General features: G+C 35.0%; 2 protein-coding genes across 2 annotated transcripts; both read right to left on the bottom strand.

Annotated features, from left to right (window-relative positions):
- Window positions 1-1,442: 1,442 nt before the first annotated feature.
- Window positions 1,443-11,325, bottom strand: LOC133528157 (beta-1,3-galactosyltransferase 2-like). The gene is made up of 3 exons (XM_061865408.1): window positions 9,697-11,325; window positions 7,871-8,021; window positions 1,443-2,484 (listed from the first exon to the last, which is right to left on the bottom strand). The coding sequence occupies exons 1-3, from the start codon at window positions 9,863-9,865 to the stop codon at window positions 1,896-1,898; spliced, it is 909 nt and encodes a 302-aa protein (XP_061721392.1). The 5' UTR covers window positions 9,866-11,325; the 3' UTR covers window positions 1,443-1,895.
- Window positions 11,326-11,453: 128 nt separating this feature from the next.
- LOC133528156 (beta-1,3-galactosyltransferase 5-like) lies at window positions 11,454-14,480 on the bottom strand. Its single transcript, XM_061865406.1, has 3 exons — window positions 13,931-14,480; window positions 13,160-13,307; window positions 11,454-12,812 (listed from the first exon to the last, which is right to left on the bottom strand). Exons 1-3 carry the CDS (start codon window positions 14,097-14,099, stop codon window positions 12,059-12,061), a joined length of 1,071 nt encoding a protein of 356 aa, XP_061721390.1. The 5' UTR covers window positions 14,100-14,480; the 3' UTR covers window positions 11,454-12,058.
- Window positions 14,481-15,105: the final 625 nt, after the last annotated feature.

The following is a 15,105-nucleotide window of genomic DNA, read 5'->3' as shown; positions in this document are numbered from 1 at the left end:
ATACCCCACACGTATGGGTTTGATGAAAAAAGATTTTTTGAGTTTCAGTTCTAAGTATGGGGAACCCCCAAAATTTATTGTTTTTTTTTCTATTTTTGTGTAAACATCCTAATGCGGTTTATAGAATACATCTACTTACCAAGTTTGAACAGTATAGCTCTTATAGTTTCGGAAAAAAGTGGCGGTGACATAATCGGACAGACAGACGGACATGACGAATCTATAAGGGTTCCGTTTTTTGCCATTTGGCTACGGAACTCTAAAAAAACATGTTTATGATGTTTATAACATACATTACCATGCAAACTTCCACCGAAAATTGGTTTGAACGAGATCTAGTGAGTAGTATTTTTTTAATACGTCATGAAATATATATTTTTTTATTTTTTCATTAAACCTTTTTATATTGAGGTTTCTAATATAATTTTTTTCTAAACTGTATAGTTTGCGCGAGAGACACTTCCAAAGTGGTAAAATGTGTCCCCCCCCCCCCCCGTAACTTAAGATCTAGTAAGTAGTTTTATAATACGTCATAAATGGTACGGAATCCTTCATGGGTGAGTCCGACTCGCACTTGGCCGCTTTTTTATTTTTTATTTCAGAACATTGGTTACATCGGAATTAAGTTATTTGATCTTCTTTCCCAAGACCTCAACTAAAAAGCACATCGTCATAACAAAGAAGCAAAGACAGGTCCCCTTGACCAACCTATACCAGCTCGCGGATGCAGGCTTGATTGTAGTCGTTGACTTCCGAGCGAAGAAGCACGATAACCTTTCCTATTCTAACGATTTCCAGATATTCGGAGAAGACATAAGCGATAGCATGGTCAACTTACAATTGGGTGAAGAAACTTTAGCGAGATCGAGCCCAGTGAAACTATGGCCTGGTACCAGTCTTCGTATGTAATGAAGGGATTTAAAGATTGTATTGTCCATGGGAGCTCAATCACCAATATGTGGCTCGAGTCTTGATAAAAAGACTGATCATTTAGCGCATTTATAATATAATCATTACCAGTTGATACACACAAATTTGCAAATTTTATGATTTATTAAAATATTAATATTACTAGTGTACAGACAGGTGGTGGCATTATGGACAGAGAGGACAATGGAGTCACCTGGGTGTATTTTATGATTGAATGAATAATTTCTCTAAAATGTAAATAATTCAAGCAGGGTCAAAGTTCTGTAAATATTGAATACCTATTTGTTCATTAATTATTATATGCTTCAATATTCCAAATGTCTTTTTCTACTCGTCGACAGTAATGGTTGAATTAAGATTACGTATACCAAACTGTTATGTTATTGGGTACTTTTCATGTATAGGCTCCCAACTTAACTATAATATTCATTTCGAAACGGTTTAGTCAACTAGGTATAATGAAATTGACCAATCATAGCTCACCGCGGTCAAGAGGATGAAACAAAACGATAGCTCAAATTAATTATTTATTTTAGGTTGTATAATAGAAACAATTGCTTCATAAGTCATAAACGCACATGTGACATCCTTAATATAGCAACATCCATACGAAAACCGCTTAGCGTAGCTTGTTAGTATCCATAGGCTACGGTGGCCAAAATCAAGAAAAAAACAGTCTAAAACTTGAATTTAGCAAGGAGCAAGTACCAGAGCCTCATGAGTTACAAGAAGGTGTCGCTGACCAACCCACCGGGCCCCGGCGGCCGGGGCGCGTACGAGTGGCTATCGCGGCTACTCGCGTATCTTAAATAGTACTTTTAGTTTGTTTACCTATATGATTCTAGTTTTTTAGTTTAAAGTATTATTTTGTTGACTCGTAGAAAAAGTATTGTATACAATAGTGATACAGTAATCAAGCTTTTCAATCTCGTACCTTACTTAGGCAACTCAGTAAGCCTCGTTGCCTAAACCCGATACTCGACTAAAAAGCTCTCTATTATATCACGATTGTATAAAATACTATTGTTAGTATGAATCATAAAGTTTAGCATATACTCAAACCAGAACTCATCGGGCATTTGAATAATTCTGATGTTCAGAGCGCCAATTAAAATGCCTGTGACCAGAACGTCGTCCACCCAAAAGTATGGATGGTACTTGGCTTCATTTATTAGTTTTGCTGCTACTGCAGGGGTAGTCACGTAATACCAGCCTGACACATATGTCGGATATTTCTTCTTTGGATATTCTTCCAAAGACACATACCATTTATTCGTATTGTCTCTTCTAGGTTGTGCATTCTTTAGCACATAGCCCATAAGAAAATCTTTCTTGATTGTATTTTTTGTTAAAATGTTAAATATTTTTTCGAAATTAAATACAGTGTCATCGTCAACTTTGAGTATGTAGGACGCGTTAGGGCACTTCGTCGTGACCCATTGTAAGCCCATTAAATGTTTTATCGTTAAGTTGCGGTAGCTTTCTGTAAATGCGCCTTGGAGAATGTCGTGGAAATTTTCGTTTTCCTCTTCTATTCGATTCTGGGTAATATTCCTGAAAATATGGTTTATTGATATTATCTAGAGAATATGGTGGCAGAAATTATTCGACTAATGTCCAACTCTGCCAGCCAGAGTTGGACATTAGTCGAATAATTTCTGAATTATAATTCGTGGTGGGACTATTCGCGAATGAATTATTAGTTTAGATTTTCGAATATTTCGTTATTTTATTCGAATAAATTACACGGATGATATTTTAGTACATTCTCAGGTGGTAAACCTGAATAGGTATGCAGCTTATTTTAGAAAATCCAACATTTCGAGAATTCTACATTATGAGAATTCAACATTATGTTCCGGAAGGGAATTTTTTACATTGACATCGCAGGATTTGCAGGTAGCCAACTATATAAAAAAAAATGAAAGAGCGAGATAACCACATTACTGTCTTATCAGTTGTGATTGTGTAATTTGTGTACTATGTATTCCCAATTGTTCCCTCCCACGTGACAAATGGGAATGATTTTCCGGCGCCTATTCCCATCTGATCCCGGCGGGAACAAATTGGAATACAACCATTATTAGTGTGTTTCCATGTCCCCGTCCCAATGAGGTGGGGATTAATAAAATAAAATAAAATAAATAAATAAAGTTTTATTTTCAGGCATCACGTACATTATAGTACACCCATATCACACTAAAAAGAATTGCTTAAAACTAAAATAAAAGTAAAACTAAATTAATGGAAAAAAATCTATGTAACGTCTTTTCCTATAAGAAGCCAAATTAAGTTACACCCATTATTGGCGTATTCTTACACAAATGGGAACGATCTATATACAGCGCCTGTTCCCAGCGGGAACAAGTGGGAATACATCCATATTGGTGTGTTCCCATTTGATCCCGTCCCACTGAGGCGGGGACTAATGTAAAAGATTTATATGCCGCGTCTTTTCCCGTATGTTCCCGGAGGGGACAAATGGGGATACCCTTTATTGGTGTTTTCCCTCCTAGTTGTTCCCGCCCCACGTGATCGGTGCCATACATGAGACGCGTATTCCAAATTGATTTCAACACCTCAAATCAGCCAACCACCAACCAGATAAACCGATAAGATTCTTAAGAGATATAAAACAGCTACTTAATAGTATTTTTTCTGCTTAATTTCCTTTAACATCAATAAATATCACTAATTATTCCGAAAGATATGCAACTTTCTATAGTAGAAAATATAAATGTACCTTTTTTATATGAAAAACGCATGAGTGCTTAATACTTTTGGCCAAGGCTGTATAATTATTATTATGAGCCTGTTACTCGTAAGTAAAGAAAATAGACATTTTTATACGTTGTCTTTTAAAAAAAATAGTTTTTTTATTGTAGACATTTTTATACTTTGATAATAGTAATTTTTATATTTCGACTTGACAATACTTAAACGTTTTCTAATACTCAGACAAATTTATGTTGTACAGTCAGCGTCAAATTCTTTGTAGCAGTCAAAGTGGCCAAATAGTTCGGTACACCATACTAAATATAGGGGGCGTCCATAAATTACGTGAGATGATTAAAGGGGGGAGGGGGTCGAGTCAAATCTCATCTAATCTCACGTTGGGGAGAGGGGGGGGTCTCGACAAATATCACGCAATTTATTCTCTGATTGAAACAAAAAAAAATTAAACTATTTTGGTCTATTTAATCCAAATTGTATGTACATGCTTAAAATTTAATCTTAAGCGCCATCGTAATACGATTAAGATTATTCACTAATTCGTTCGAAAGAAAATAATTTCATTCATACTTCGACGTTATACATCTACTGAATGTCAAACCACCATATTTATTTTATTCCCAATAGCTCAATTTAGTCTGAATTTACGGTACAGTGTAGCCTGTCCTTTGTTTTCGCGCCACTGTCAGCCGAACTTGCGACTCGATGAACGAGAGCGTACGAGCTGAGTGGCAGCGACACACTGACAGGTTCTAACTTCTAACCTTCTTTGTTTATTCTTGTAATTGTTTTACTCGACTCAGTGCATGCTCTTACTATTTTAAAATGAGTTATCAAGATTTTTATAACGCATACGTCAAAAGATACGTCTATAAGACAAAGAAGTCCTGCCAGGACGATGTGATAAAATTATGGAATACCGCGAAGCAAAAATTCCCGAAGAAAGAAGAGTTAACACATCACATTCAACATGAGATTGAACGGCTTAATGAGTTACTGTGTGCAAGCGCCAACGGCTTGGAGTGGGTAGATCAGAACGAAGTTGAAGGAGCAGATGATTTTACTGAAAATCATATGGACATGTTAGTTCCAATAATCTCTCTTGAGACCGCGCATAATTCTCCATGGACTGAATTAGAGTAGATATTCTTTTTTTTTTAATCACAGTAGTCATGATTTAAGTATTCTATTGTTAAATTTTTATTACATTTATAACTCTCAGCAATATTGATTATTAGTCTTAACTAGTCGTAAATAAAAGCACGAACCAAATTGTTTTTTTTCTTTTTACAATAAACAATCCAACGCGTTTACGTAATAAACCCACATTCTGAAAAATCTCACGTGAGATTGGGGGACGGGGGAGGGGGTTGAATAAAATCTCACGACATCTCACCAAGGGGGGAGGGAGGGTCAGAAAATTGAAAAAAACACCTCACGTAATTTATGGACGCCCCCATATGGTGTACCGAACTATTTGGCTACTTAGGTTGCTACAAAGTATTTGACGCTTACTGTACAGGTAGACATTTTTATACATCGCTATATTTCCTTAGAGTCCATACACGCATATATCCAGATTTGCCCTATGGTTGACTGGTAAGATACCCGCAATAGGGTATTCGACTGTATTTAAGATCCCTAAATTATTTCACACAATGCATGAAATAAAGCACCAGATAATTATAAAAAAAAACTAAATAGGATAGAAATATAAAAATGTGCCTTGAAAACCTAACTGCTTGGCAAAGAAAACAAATTGCCAAACGTGAACTATTCATCATTGAAGAGTTCCGTTCTGTTCATCATCAGCAGCTCCACTTCTACAAATGTTAATACTAGATTTGTTCATGAAAATACTAAGATCACTATATATATGCCTTTAACATTTGAGGAATTCCCTCGATTCCTCATGGACCCCATCGTCAGAACTCGAACTTGACAAAAATTTGTCTTGAAAATCTAATTTGCTTAACAAACACAGCGAAGAGGACAAATCGCCAAACTTGTACTATGAGTCGTTGAAGAGTACCATTCTGATCATCATCAGTAGTTCCACTTCATCAAATGTCACTTTTTTAAAAGAAAATGCTTGATTTGTCAAAGAATATACAAAAATCACTATATGTATGCCTTTCATATTTGAAGAGTTCCCTCGATTCCTCACGGACCCCATCGTCAGAACTCGAACTTGACAAAAATTTGTGTTGAAAATTTAATTTACTTAACAAACACAGTTAAGGGGAGAAATCGCCTAACGTGTACTATGCGTCGTTGAAGAGTTCCATTCTGATCATCATCAGCAGTTCCACTTCATCAAATGTTACTTTTTTTTAATGTAAATGCTTGATTTGTTACAGAAAATACAAAAATCACTATATGTATGCCTTTCACATTTGAAGAGTTCCCTCGATTCCTCATGAATCCCATCATCAGAACTGAGTTTTGACAAAAACGGGACCAATCTGTATATAAATTCAACAAAAAAATAATTTTCAAAATCGGTTCAGAAATGACGGAGTTATGGAGTAACAAACATTAACAAAAAAAAACATACAAGCGAATTGATAACCTCTCTTTTGAAATCTTGAAGTCGGTTAAAAATACTTAGTGTCGGATTGCAAAAAATGTTGTCAATTTGATATTTTTGCATTTGAACTATTTTTTTAACATCAAGAAATACTGTCAACGATCCTTTGGTCCGAATCAGGGCTAAAACCGCGAAAATCGAAGTTCGTCAATTGCGGGCATTTTTCTCTGTCACTCTAATTACGTCTTAGTGACAGTAAAAGAGAATGATCCCTGCAATTTGCGAATTTCGATTAATTCGGCAGGCCCCCAGGGCTGACGTCGCGACCGATCGTTCGTTTTCCGAATCCGAAGGCAGGATACGTGTAATAAGCCCTTCAGTTAAATGATTATCAGAGATGTAAAAAATACTTTATAAAAAGTATTTAAATACAAAATACAAATACTTCCTTGATATACTAGTTCAAATGCAAAATATAAAATAGTTTTCAAATTTGTATTTAAAATACTAAATACAAAATAGGTATTTTCAAAATGCTTTTATAAAATACAAATACTTTGCGATAAAAGGTACTCTTAAATAGTGAATACCTAGTCTGAATTAAAAAGTTAGTATTGCTCGGAATCGGAAAAGTAGGAAAGGCTTTCTTTATTCTTTAAAAATAGTGTGTATATCAGTCCTTTAGAGTGCAAATTTTGTGTCTCCTCATGTTTACCGGTTGAATGGACTTTTAAGTGATGGTTTTTAACGGTCAATTATTAAAAGCATTAATTTATATTTGTAATGTTTCACAGCTAGTATATTATACCTCTCGTTGGTTGGTGAAAACGTCTCGTTTGTGTTTCACCAGGGCAGAAAAGTTTGTTTACCTCTCGTGCCTTGAAACCCTTGCAACGCTTAAGATTCCACATTTTTAATCTCTCGCTACGCTTGTGGTCATTTGCGGCGTTACTAAACAGATTCACCAGTTCCATGTTAAAATAATAAATAAATAAATATTATAGGACATTATTACACAAATTGACTAAGTTCTATAGTAATAAGCTCATTAAGGCTTGTGTTGTGGTGGGTACTAGGCAATGATATATATAAATATTTATAAATACTTAAATACATATACATAAGGTCGATATTTAAACGACAGATACAATAAACCCGAGGTTTTCAATATTGGCTTATTGTGTTTAATCCTGTTTCAAAAAATTCATAGTGAATAAATAAATTAAAAAAAAAACATAGAAAACACCCATGACTCAGGAACAAATATCTGTGTTCATCGCACAAATAAATGCTCTTGCCAGGATTTGAACCCCGGACCATCGGCTTCATAGGCAGGATCACTACCCACTAGGGCAGACCGGCCATAAAAGAATGAGAGAGTGGCAAGGATTGTAACGTCAGAAGAGATTGTAACTCCTACTTACTTTACCTAATAAAAAGTATTTTGTATTTTGAATAAAGAAAATAGGTCCCAAAAACTATTTGAAATAAAATACAAAATAGTTTTCTTTAAAAGGTATTTAAATACAAAATAGGTATTTTGCATTTTGTATTTGCATTTTAAATACAAGTATTTCAAACAAGTCACATCTCTGATGATTATGTTGCTGTTCTGTAATTGTGTTGGCGTGTGCGTGTATTTTTAGATACGTGAATGCAGCCGGCAAATATGCTTACTTTTCACCAGGTGGAATTTCCGCTAATAAAAAAATTCTCGTGGTATTCATTGACTCTAGCTTTTCTCGTGGCATACCTTTGCGGAACATATCTCGTAGCTCAAAATCACCGACGTACGACGTCACTATCATGATTATAAATAATGGGCTTTCTGAAACATATACAGTTAAATAAATAAATAGAAACATTGGTAAATAACCTTTTGAAAGCTAAGAACACCTAAAGCCGTCCTTACTAGGGTGCCCTATTGATTTTCCGAAAAAAAATACGCCGAGTTTCGTTTCCCCGAAAACGATTCGCAGACAGGTTCTTTGGCCGAGTTTCTTTGGATTGGGGTTAGGATTAGTAGGGGCCGGGGATTGACGGTTGAAGGTTTAGTGGTCCAGGGTCGAGGGGTTCAGTGATCAGGTGTTGATGTGATGTGAGGTTGAGTGATCGGAAGGTTGAGGGATTGGGTCAGTGGCGGGGCGGAGGATAGATTTAGAATACCTATAGTGGCAGGAATAATTTCTCAGACGGACTCTATGAAAATCCTGATTATTTATTAAATAATTTATTATAACATGATTTATTGATTTGAATTTATTTATTAACATGATTGTGCTTTTCATTCATGCGTCACGCGTCACTAAAAAGCCCTTAACAATGCCTTAAAACTAAAAATGGAAAAATAAAAACTTTTTACAAAAAAAGTAAACCGACTCTAAAAAGAATGAAATAAATGATCCTTTTTTAAGTCTATGCGTTACCAACTGATATGTTTGAAGTCGGTGCCAAGCCAAATAGTAACAAAGCCGGTCAAAAATTATCAGCTTTATGTCTATGAATCACATTACAACTGTAGTAATAGGTAATAAACGTGGATTTAATTCTGTCTGTCTCTTTGTTACTTTTGCACGGCTAAACATCTGAACCGATTTAGGTGAAATTTGGCATGAAGGTAAAAAGTTTAAGCCCTGAAGACGTTCGTTGAATTGTTTTATAAATTAAGTTCTCCATTCCACACTTGTGTGCTATGAACAGTTCGAAAATTAGCTCTTTTAAAATTACGACGGCAAATAAACGTATTGGATTTATACTAATATACCGACAAACATGGTACGGACTGCGCTAAGGAGATTCGACTGTGTCTTCATTATACCTATAGAAAGTATGTTCATTGCTGTCGTGTAAGGCAATCCAACGTATTGTACATACTTATATACCCGCATCCTTATCGAATCGCACCAAAACCATGGTATGCTTCAAAATTTGGCTTGGCACCCACTTCAAAAATGTTTGCAACGCATATACTTAATTAAAAAAAGGATCATTTATTTCATTCTTTTTGAAGTCGGTTTACTTTTTTTGTAAAAAGTTTTTATCATGTATGGGCTCCCACTCAACTAAGATTTATTTCGATACCCTGTAGTCAACTGTAAAAAAAAAAACCAATCACGTGCCGCCGCACTCCCATAGAAAAGACTAAACGGGCGTGAGGCGGGAGTCGCTCGTTTATGTCTACTGAGATACTTACCAATTTTCATTAATTATTTAGGTTTCAAAGTAAATAAAAAGTTTCATTTTATATGATTCATAGAAAAAGTATTGTATAGAATAGTGATAGAATCAAGCTTTTAAATCTCGTACCTTACTTAGGCAACTCAGCAATAAGTTTCGTTGCAAACACGCTACTCGACTGAAAAGCTCTCTATTAATATATATCGATTGTATAAAATACAATTATAACAGCCAATGTGGGAGCATCATGAGGGGTGGGTGATAGCAATAGGAGGTAGCTTAATTCTATAAATATAATGCATTTTTATTAATTATTGGATTCTTACTTTGACATAACCTTTCGGAAGGCGATATTATATATTTTTTTATAAACCGATATTCCATTGGATTGTAAAGTATTCTTCTTTTTGTCATTCTTTTTATTTGTAAACTCGGATCAATCCAAAAACTTGTAATAATTAAAAGTATTGCTATTTTCTTTAATTTTCTCAGCATTTTAGAACAATAATTTGGAAAGGTTGACTTTTATTTACCTATAAAATAAAATGTAATATCTAAAATAACATGACACTCTCTAAAATATTACATTATTGAATTGATTAAATTAAAATGTATGCACTCTATTTACATATTAATGATGTATGTGGGATATGTCATATGAAGTATGAAGTGCCTACACCTACATAAGTTGCTCTATGGTCCTAGAAAAATAAACATGTCTATGTCTCTATGTTATACGATCAAAAAGCGTATGTTCTTCTTCTTCTTTTAAAATATGGCTTCCATCAAATCTATGATGATTTTGCCAATGTCAAGTTGATGTCAAGTTTCGTTGTAAGTTTTAAGTGTGCTCGTAGAGCATGACGTTGTTCGGTAGTTGCTTTTTAGTAAAGAGATAGCTGGACTTTACTAAAAGCCACGATGGTTTGCCGGATGTTGATTAAAACATGGTTAAACGCGTTTCAAGATTAGTTTTTCATTAGCTGCACACTTCCACGATAGTTCACTGCATAATAAGCTATCAACTACACTTTGAACAACATAAATGAGCAAAACACAAAAAAATATTCTCGAGACGTCTTCGCAATCTTGAATCTCAACGACAACCCCAAAGCGTATGTTCTCCAAGCGGTTTTGGTTTTATCACCCCATCATAATTATTTATGTTCGAACGGAAATTGGCGTTGTCGGTAGGATAATTATACCTAATTGGTCTACAGGGTCGCATCTCGTAATCGCATGCAATACATTGGGGCATATGATAGATAAAAAAATAATAATATTAATCTGTTTATTTCATACCAAAAAACTTAACTACTAATCTTAAATTAAAAAGATGTTTTGAGTTAAGGAGTCTAGGCGTGTAGAATTAATTGTACAGCACACTTCATCTTTATATAAATTTGCATTATTTTCGCATTTTAAGCATGGTTTCTTTATCATTGATCTAACTTGCCCACATGTTCGACCTTGATGCGAGATGCGGCCTTTTTTTAATTTTCAAGATATGGGCACCCCAAAAAAGGGTGGTTAACTGATGAGCAAGTCCAATGCCGGATTTAGAGGTCTGGAGGCGTCGGGCAATAATGGAGTTGAGGCCCCCTGGCCAAATGAAATGGTAAAATTTCCGAAGTCTATTGTGGGGGCCCCTCTTTTGTGGAGGCCCCGGGGCTGTAGCTCCGGTTGCGCTCCCCTAAATCCGGCCCTGAGCAAGTTACCGTACTATACCTCAATGAGTCACCCTAAACAATGTGTGGTTTGGGGGCTAGGTTCCTAGTGAGTATTATATTTTTTGGCTAGGTTGATCATGTATGAGATGTCCCCTAATAACTATTTATTATTTAAGTGAGAAAGTACTAGTCAGACCAAGCTAAGTTGGCAGCGATTTTTGACGTTTAAAATAACGTGACATAACATTGACACGTATAATTGATTGTATATATTTGTTCTGACCATCGGCCACGTAGTTTACGCAGTATACAATAGATGGTGCTGTGTTTTGCTCATTGAGAATATTCGGTCGGAATTGTATGCATGGGCTTATCTTTACTTTGAAATGGGGCAAGTCAATTAAAGTAGGGAGTGTGTTGTAAATTTCATATTTATCACAAATTATATTTTTAATAATATAATAATAATTGTGAGGTAGCTTTTTGAGTTTGCTGCAATACAGGTTTCAATTGATAATGGTTTAACGCATTCATTGAAGCTTATCACTATATTACTACTTACTATTATACTTTGTTAATTACTTAATTAACTATGCTAATGGACGGTCAATTTTTTCACGTACATTTGTATAAAATAGACTAGAAATATTTAGCGTTCAATAATTTTACAATTGATGACATTGTTAAGGGTTAGTAAATGACATATAACATTAAGAGTTTGATAATAATATAGAGACCATGCGCATTGGAGCAGAGGCGTAGCTACTAGGCGTGGGCGAACGCCACAACACCGCTGAACTATCATCATTCTTGGTATCCGTAAGGTCCTTAGATGTCAATACTTATATACCATAGTATCTCTCATTCTGAAACATTATTTCATTTAGTTTAGCAATTGTTGATTTATGATTGTCATTTTGTCTAGCATCACCAGAAAAGCCCTAAGATGAGAAGGGATGTGACATTTTCAACACTCTTGTATTGCAAAGTCATAAGACCCACCAAAGGTCAACCAAGATCACCTTACCTTAATGAATTGTACTTCAGGCTTACCATCGCTGAAGATACTTCTCTCTCTAAAAGCCACACATACTTTATCAAGAGACTGCTCCTCATTTCTTTTAGTACAATTTTTCAACTTATTACACAAACTTAGGCCATCATTAAACTCTAAAATTAAATTATTCCTACCACCATTTGGACCTACAACAGCATCACACATAATATTTTTATTTATCATATCCCTTAAACAGCATTCAAGGAGCTCATAATATTCAAGCCAAAACCCTTTAGGTAGATGAATAAGTTTGATGTTAAGAGCTTCAGTTATAAGACCGGTGATCAGTATATCATCTATCCAGAAGTATGGATGGTACATTGCTTCATTTGATAATCTTGCAGCAGTATTTGGTGTTGTTATGTAATACCAGCCGGACATATATGGTGGGTACTCATTCCTCGGATATTCTTCCCATGTCACATACCATTTATTTTGTCTATCTCTTCTTGGCTTTGTATTGTTCAACATGTAACCAATAAGATAATCTCCTTCAATACTTTTGCTGGTTAAAAGTTTGTATGTTCTTTCTAAATTAAATACAGTGTCATCATCTACTTTGAGTATGTAGGAGGCATCACTGCATTTTTTCGAGGCCCATTGTAAACCCATCAAATGCTTGAATGTTAAGTTGCGGTAGTTTTCTAGAAATGAGCCTTGGAGGATGTCCCCAAAAGTATTGCTTTCATCTTCTATAGCCGCCTGAGTAATATATCTGAAAAAAAAATTTTTGTTATAAAAAAAAACTTAAAACTTAATTTCAAATGTTTGTGCCGCATTAGGATATAGGTTTTTTGTAATCACTTATTTGCTATAAATTATGATGATGCATGTTGTAGATGACATGTGTAAATGCATGTTTTATTTTGACAAAATCTAAGGTGGATGAGCTTTCTGATATTATGACGAAGCCAGCACTAGGGATCTGAAGGTATGCTATTTTTTTTATAGTTTACAGTACAAAATGTATTGATCCTTAAAAAAAATTTATATTAAGATTTAAACCATCATTATTAAGATTACTTGTCTTAGTTCTATCAAACAGCAGAAGTTCTGTCTTACTTTTCATGTGGTGGGATTTTTGCCAACATAAATATTCTTGTAGCATTCATAGCCACTAGATAATCTTGTGGCATAGCTCTGCGGTGTGCACTCCGTAGTTCAACATGACCAACATATGAGGTCACTATTATAATTATAAATGGATTTTCTGAAACAAAAAAATACATGATCACTTGCAGATCTGTATAATATACAACTCAACCATTTAACACATGCAGTGCGAGCGTGTGCTATGTACTACGAGCGTGGTCGATAACATGGGAAAATGCGTATACAGCGAAAAGGGACTATGGACTGGGGGCCGCCTGGCAGGTTGATGGTAGTGTATGCATTAAGAGTAGCAGGAAGCTGTATATAGTCTTATTGCTAAAACCCGAACTCTTTATGAACATGAATTGGGTAGCTGGATACAAGCCCAAATAATGTAAAAAAATCAATAGCACAAGTTATTTAACAAAACAGGTTGGTGCCTCTTTTTAAGCATAAAAATCCCTGTCAGGAGCCACCACTCTTCCACAGAGATTAACAACATCGTGCAATAATGGTGAATTAAACATAATTTTAATTATTTAAGTACCTACCAGAGTAGAGAATATTATTCAATAGAAATAGATGCTACAACAATATTTATATGTATTAAAATGGGTAGAACATGCTTAAATAAAGTCCATAAGGATAGAAGGTGTGAAGGACAACATTACTTTATTATAGTAAGTAAATATTTACGGATTACGAGCACACAGTTAAAATAATGTTTTGCTTGAGGCTTACTTCCGCATGACGTGTTTAAAGGTGATATTTTAAGGTCCTTTATAAATCTGTTTTGGCTGGTTTTTAAAAGTCTTATTGTTTCATGAAGTTCCAAGTTTGAACTCCAATAGATCCAAAGTGCTAAACTTAGTATTGATATTACTGCAAGCGTCGCAAATCGTTTCTGCATTTTATTATATGGGATCGAGAACAAGGTAAATATCTGTGCATTTGTTACTTTAAATAATTATGCACTTTATTGTAATTTGTAATCAAATTTTCAATAGTTTTGTTCATGTTTTGTAATACATATAATAGTTGCTGTCACTGTCAGTGTCAGTGATATCAGCTGTTTGACATTTCTTTATTATTTTTAAACAGTTATGACCTGGATACAAGTCCTTTAAGCCAATCATTTTTTCACTTAAGGGTTGTTTACATGATGTAAATCAATTGTATTTGAACATGGAACATACCGCTAGCTTGGAGGATTTAACAACTGGAGTGGCCTTTAAGAGCTTACCCCATGTATTGTATGGACTGACGTTTATCTGACATCGCTATTTGTAAGTTACGTTACGTACAAATAGTCGTACATTTGACGTGCCCCTCCCCCGCAAAAATTGGCAGACTATTTTGTACAGAAAATTACAGTGAAGGAGTCTCCTGTTGTTCAATCCTTAAATGCTTAAAATCGATTTGCTCGACGAGCTTAAGTTCCGTGGCCGAGATACGAGACGAGCCGCGAGCCGAGCCACGAGCCGCGAATGTAAACCACGGTAAATGCACCATTAAGGGTTGTTTCCAATTTTTTGAAACGTTTGTAATACGTTCTATATTAACCAAACGTTGCCCTAAAATTTAACTTTTACCCTAAAAACGGCTTTAAATATGTTAAATTAACAAAATATATTTTGACCCATGCTTTCGCGCCCAAAACCCTAGTGAGTATTATATTCTTTGCCCAAAACGCTCTTTCAAAATTGTATGACGTCACAGTTTACGGTGTGACACAACTATGTACATACCAAAAAGTAAAGTAATTATATAGGTGCTATTCTCAGTGCAGAATTTGATACTCAAGCCGTAGCCATTTAGGTGGTGGGCAAGCAGTATATGCGTGCGTGTGGGTTTTTAACCAGCTAATAAAATATGTTTTCTGTAATAATGAGTTTTTATATATCATAATTCATAAA

This window comes from Cydia pomonella, chromosome 19 (genome assembly GCF_033807575.1).
Source record: "Cydia pomonella isolate Wapato2018A chromosome 19, ilCydPomo1, whole genome shotgun sequence".
Taxonomy (NCBI): domain Eukaryota; kingdom Metazoa; phylum Arthropoda; class Insecta; order Lepidoptera; family Tortricidae; genus Cydia; species Cydia pomonella.
This window is presented reverse-complemented; position numbering and strand designations above follow the sequence as displayed.